This window comes from Trypanosoma cruzi, genomic scaffold, assembly GCF_000209065.1.
Source record: "Trypanosoma cruzi strain CL Brener 1047053515875 genomic scaffold, whole genome shotgun sequence".
NCBI lineage: Eukaryota > Euglenozoa > Kinetoplastea > Trypanosomatida > Trypanosomatidae > Trypanosoma > Trypanosoma cruzi.
In genome coordinates, this window is record NW_001849246.1 from 40,713 (window position 1) to 46,129 (window position 5,417).

The 5,417-nt window shown below is 46.2% G+C and overlaps 3 protein-coding genes across 3 annotated transcripts, besides 8 other annotated features; all 3 read right to left on the reverse strand.

Moving 5' to 3' along the window:
- Positions 1 to 22: a sequence feature (GC_rich).
- Positions 1 to 5,417: a sequence feature (heterozygous, Esmeraldo-like haplotype).
- Positions 120 to 150: a microsatellite.
- Positions 277 to 320: a microsatellite.
- Tc00.1047053503433.30 (hypothetical protein, conserved) lies at positions 727 to 1,194 on the reverse strand (the record flags this gene model as incomplete). Its single annotated transcript, XM_799106.1, has 1 exon — positions 727 to 1,194. One exon carries the CDS (start codon positions 1,192 to 1,194, stop codon positions 727 to 729), a length of 468 nt encoding a protein of 155 aa, XP_804199.1.
- Positions 1,497 to 1,563: a sequence feature (T-rich).
- Positions 1,597 to 1,651: a microsatellite.
- Positions 1,844 to 3,373, reverse strand: Tc00.1047053503433.20 (hypothetical protein, conserved; the record flags this gene model as incomplete). Its single annotated transcript, XM_799105.1, has 1 exon — positions 1,844 to 3,373. The coding sequence occupies one exon, from the start codon at positions 3,371 to 3,373 to the stop codon at positions 1,844 to 1,846; it is 1,530 nt and encodes a 509-aa protein (XP_804198.1).
- Positions 3,473 to 3,510: a sequence feature (CT-rich).
- Positions 3,977 to 4,007: a microsatellite.
- On the reverse strand, positions 4,146 to 5,417 carry Tc00.1047053503433.10 (hypothetical protein, conserved; the record flags this gene model as incomplete). Its single annotated transcript, XM_799104.1, has 1 exon — positions 4,146 to 5,417. A coding segment is annotated over one exon (1,272 nt), but the record flags the coding sequence as incomplete, so codon positions are not given.

The following is a 5,417-nucleotide window of genomic DNA, read 5'->3' on the forward strand; positions in this document are numbered from 1 at the left end:
GCCCCCCCCCCCCCCCCCCCGCAACTCAGCCGCGGCAGTTATTTGTGTTAATTTCGCTAATTGGCAAGAAGATGACTCTTCTTCCACTACAAAAAAAAAAAGATATTGACAACACAAGAACATACACACACACACACATACATACATACAAAAATACCCTCTCAATCGTACGAATTTTTGCCCTCAGGTTCCCAACCATTTCTTCTTATCTATCTCTCATAGATAAATCAAAAAAAAAAAAAACAAGAAAGATAAAAGAAATTAGGACAAGAACAAATATATATATATATATATATATATATATATATATATATATATATCTTTGCATCCACTCGTCATAGCTTCATCCTCACACAATTAACTTCTCTCCTACCGTGGGAATAATAAAAAATGTCTACTCCCTCCTTTTATGCTGCTGCTACGATATTAATGACGTTCTCTTCAGAGAGGCCGGTCCCGCGCCTTTGCGGTCTCATCTTTCCTCAGTACGCACACGCAAAATCAGTGGAACAGACAACGGCCCCTGCGGTCCGACTCTAACTCTTCCCCACCTACCCACCCCCTCGAATTCACTTTTGCAAAAAATACACAAACAGCAAAAAAAAGCGATGCTCCAATAATATTTCCTACCCCTCCCCCCACCTGATCCCATATTTCTCCTTCCTCTTCCCCTAAGTTCTACACGACCACTAAATTGGTGCAGTAAAGGTGTTAAATGCTGCGGCGCTAATGATGATGCTCTGGAGGTGTTTGGCGGCGAATGTCTGGCTGTGGATCTCCCGGTTCCCACAAGTAGCTTGCAAGGAAATTGGAGCCACCCCAACGGACCTCCAACTTGTTCTCCGCTACTTCCTCACGCATCTTTTCGTACCGGATCGCATGATCTGGGTCGTCCAGGTCCAACTGCCTAAAAAAGGTATTCGAGTACAGGGCCCGTTTACCCACGGTGGCAACGCGCGTGCGTTGGGCAAATGATAAGTCAAACGCCCAATACAATAAAAAGGGGAAAAAGATTCCATACATGAAGAAAAGTTGGCTCTTCGAATCCTTCACTTTTCCAAACGGTTGACCCCACCAACCGGGGTTGATGGCAATGGGGTAAAACGCAGGAATGTTGCCGTCGCCATGCTGTCCTGGAACGCGTGCGTACTTTCGGCACACACGCGACATCATGGAGTTTCGCCTCGACTGCATTCCGGGGCCTCCGCACTTCAAACGATGTTTAACACCCCTTCCACCCCACACCCTCACTGAAAGGGAATGAGCGCAGCCACCCAAACAAAACAAAACATGGGAACAGAAATAATATTCGATTCAATCAAAAAGTAAAAAAAAAAAAACATAAAAAAAGGGCTTAAAAACAAAACAAATGGGTCACGGAAAACTCACATTTTACAACAGATGCCGCACGCACCTTTTGTCACCATGCCAGTAGAAAATGAAAACGCTGTCGTACACGTATACAAATACAAGCACAAATACACCTGCGTCGCGAGAAGAAAAAAACAAAAAAGAAAAAGGAAACATAAATAAATTTAATAACAGCAGAACCAAAAATAAAAATTTTCTTTTCCTTTTATTTCCTCACTTCAAACGCAAAAAAAAAAAAAAAAAAACAATCAAAAATGTAAAAAACAAACAAACAAACAAAGAAGGCATCGTCAGCCCATACACAACTCGGGTTGCAATTCTCTACGCATAACTAAAGGCAAACATGTGCAAAACTCAAAAAGAACCAATCTCGCCCAGTTCAGCCTCCTTGCAGCATCAACGCAGCGCGACGAGCCAAAATTGCCGCGTTCCAAACAAACCAAAGATGTATAAATAACAGGCTATAAAGGCATCATTGTTGGGGTGTTCCTACAGGTCTAGAAGAAGACAAATCAGCATCCATGGAAATATCACGAATGATTGATACCGGAGCGCTTCCAATATCTCTGCTTTGTCGACTACGTACACTGCTCACAGGTGGTGCCGCCGCAGACGATGCTATCGGCCGAGGAGGAACGGTGGTGGGTGCGGGAGGAGGAACACGGTATTCCACATGGATTAAATCCTCATCCCTTTTCGCAAGACGTGGCGGCGTATACATAGGCTCCATCTTACGGTCCTCAAAATTATGCGGGGCCATGTACGGCAAATACCCAGTATTATTTAAACTGGCTTGTTGAAGATGCAACCGAACACGATCGTCCACCGCGAGAGATATTTCTGAAACAACATCCTTCAAAAAACCATCCAATTTGGCTATAGTTTGCGCCTCGGTGCGCTTCGCATGTTTTTGAAGCTTTGGAGCCACAACACTCTCCACAAACGAACGAAGGGCATCTTCAGGAAAGTCCACAGAAACCTGGTGGCGAGAAACTCGATGTAACTTCTCATGTGACCGCAACTGCAGTTGTTGTTTTGCCGACAAAGTCTCGGCTGCAGTAACTCTCTGCTCCAATTCGCGTCTTCTTTCGGAAGCTTGTTGAAGAAGTAGCCTCTTAATCATAGTCAAATCTTCTCGCTGATGATTCATGCTTTGCGTGAGGGAGGCGACAGCTTGCTCCAGTGCACACAGACGGTCGTTGAACCCTCGCGAAACTTCCGCTGCGCCGCCAGCCTGTGCCGCATGTCCAGGAGTCACAGTTTCCGATCGCTCCTGTGTAATACCATACGAAGGAATTCTATTCATAGCAGTACTACCTTGTCTTTCGGTAGGATCACGTAGTGTCGGTGACGTGGTTTCTTCATCCTCTGCATCTTCTTGTTGAAACACCACCGTGGGTTCCTGTGGAACGTAGAGTAACATGTTTTTATTTGGTGTTACTGTCTTTATGGGGTGCAGAGCACGGATATCCTCATCCAGTTCTTTGAGTAACACACTCATTCGTGCCGGTGATCCCTCCTTATTTTTGGGCAAAGTTAACTCGGTGCTGCGAGCGGCTCGAAACCGGGTACCAGGATCATTGGCAAATAGAACCACATTGTTCATATACGTAGGCCCTGGGCCAAACGTCTCTAATATCTTAACTCGAACAAACAAATGCTTCGGTGGAATCGCATTAGGCAACTTCCACACTTGTGTTCCGGCACCGGAGACGGCCTGGCATATCAGCTGCGCCACCATGTCCTCAGTAGACTCACCGGATGCAATCTCCACCGTCTTTGGGTTTGTGAGGTAGTCATGCCAAACATGCCAACCAACATAACGCAGAGTTGGATGATGAGGAGAAAGTTTTAACGTTACATGTTGCGGCGCGTCAGAAGTAATCCAAAGAAGATCCTCGCGCTCCACAAGAAGATTGGAGGCCGCGCTTGCAACATGGGCTGCCTCGTGCGAAACCTCTACCACTTTGGCCCCATTTTCACTCAGGGCCCAGTTCTTCATCGTGAAGACCGGATATGCCCTTCCTTCAGTTGACAATGAATGGGGGGGGACAAAACCACAAGTATCGTTTTGTGTTGTTTGAGCGGAGTTGGGAACATAAAAGAGAGAGAGAGAGAAAGAAAAAAAAAGGAAAGAAATTGCTTTCGTAGAATAAACCAAAAAAAAAAGCGACAACCATAAAAAGAACAGCTTAAATATCGCGCAAATCCAAGATCAAACAAAATAAGTAATGATGATAATGAAACCACGGTGCAAAAATGACAGAAAACCCCTCATACACATGAGAACAGGAACAGTCAAACAAAAGTATCGCCGCAAATGTCATTATGTATACAATATTTTTTTGTTTGTTTGCGTCCCTGTGTAAAGGGTTAGATGTCTGTCTAAAATACATATACGGAGGCTAATTACACATCGCAAGCCGAAAAGATGGAAATAATAAAACAACAGCAACAACAATGAGGAGTTAGAGACCGCACACTCCCAATTTGTCATACACGCAGAAATAGAGAAAGAGAGACTGTCGTGTAAATGTCGCCATTTTCCCACTTCTTTTTTCGTTCGGTCTCTTTGTGCTGTCAAAGTCCTTTTCCATCTGCAGCTCTCCCCTTCTCCCTCTCTCTCTCTCTCTCCCGATTCTTCCTTCCATTCAGCGTTAAAAAACAAGAAACACAGCCTTGTCCACAGAAATATATGTGCGCGACATGCCTTCTTGAAATACCACTTCTTCTCTCTCTCCTCCTTGTTCAACCTTTTTGTCTTTCTTTCTCTTCTACACACAATACACATGTCGCCCAGGAACGGGCCGACCCATGATTTGCGGCGAAAGTGATCTTGCGTCAGAAGAAGAGATTTTTGGTTCAGCAGCTGAGGGTGGTGATGGTGATTCACATCCCATTTCATGCTGACGCTTTCTGTGTGCCAGAAATGCAAAGTAGTTTGCTTGAGAGGCCAATACTTCGCCACACCCTTTATCTCGTTTTACCATCAACGCTGCGTTCGGCAAGAGGTTTGGTACACTGGCTATGTAGCTTTGGTTATGGATTGTACCTGGAAGGGGAGCAAAACTTGGTACCACCTGAAACCACTGCTTCTTCCCCCCAGCTACCACTGGCCAGCTAGGTTTTTGATCGGCAGGCATCATAAAATTTCTGACCTTTACCTTGCGTTTGTTTTCTGGCAGTTGCGGGTATTGAATGATGCCTTTCTGTGGCTCCTGTCCAGCATAAATCGCACACATCTCGGGGGTAATTATGGGCGGCTTTTCTACCCCCTTGGAAGCGTTCTTTCGAATAAAAAGGAGCGGCGGAGGTCCCGCCTTGGGTTTTGGTGCTTCAATAGGCGTCTCCTCCCCAGCAAACGCCACTTCTTTGGTTTCAGCCACCTTTTTTATATCTTTTCCCCCGGTCCATCGGCGTAGGCTTTTCTTTGCATTGGAGTCAGGGCCTGGGGGCCGCGACGTCAATTTCGGTAAATTTTTTCTCTTTGAGCCGCTTGTGTCATTCGTAGAAAAAAATGCTGATGATCCGCTTAGTATACTTGCATGCGATCCCGAGAGATCACCGGCGGCGCGTCCGCGCCTACTGCCTGTTGCTGTGGAACGCTCGTGTGATTGGCCACTCCCAGCATACCTGCGTGAGTGAGATGCGGCACTCTTTTCCTGAGAGGGACTCTTCTCAATTCCCAAGCCCTGTTTTGTGAGGCGTTTCTCGGGTGGCAGAAAAGAACTCATGGGTGGCAGTTTCGCCACCACAATGGATGGCAAGCAAAGAGCGTGCATCTGCGTTGTACGGGCAAGCATCAGAATCGAGTTTTGTAACGACTTTGGTAAACTGTTAAATTCCGTCCGTATGGTCAAGGTGGGAATAGCCCAGAGCTCGACGGTGTTGGTCGTCTCCCATCCATTCGGCCACTTCTCCAAAAGAAGTCCTTCCCATCCACCACCGACGGTGCAAATAAAGTTCTTTGCGGGGTTCGGCGGAAGTGGTGGTGTGAGTTCATGCTGCTCGTCCGGATAAATGACGCCACTCGAGAACTCACCCTT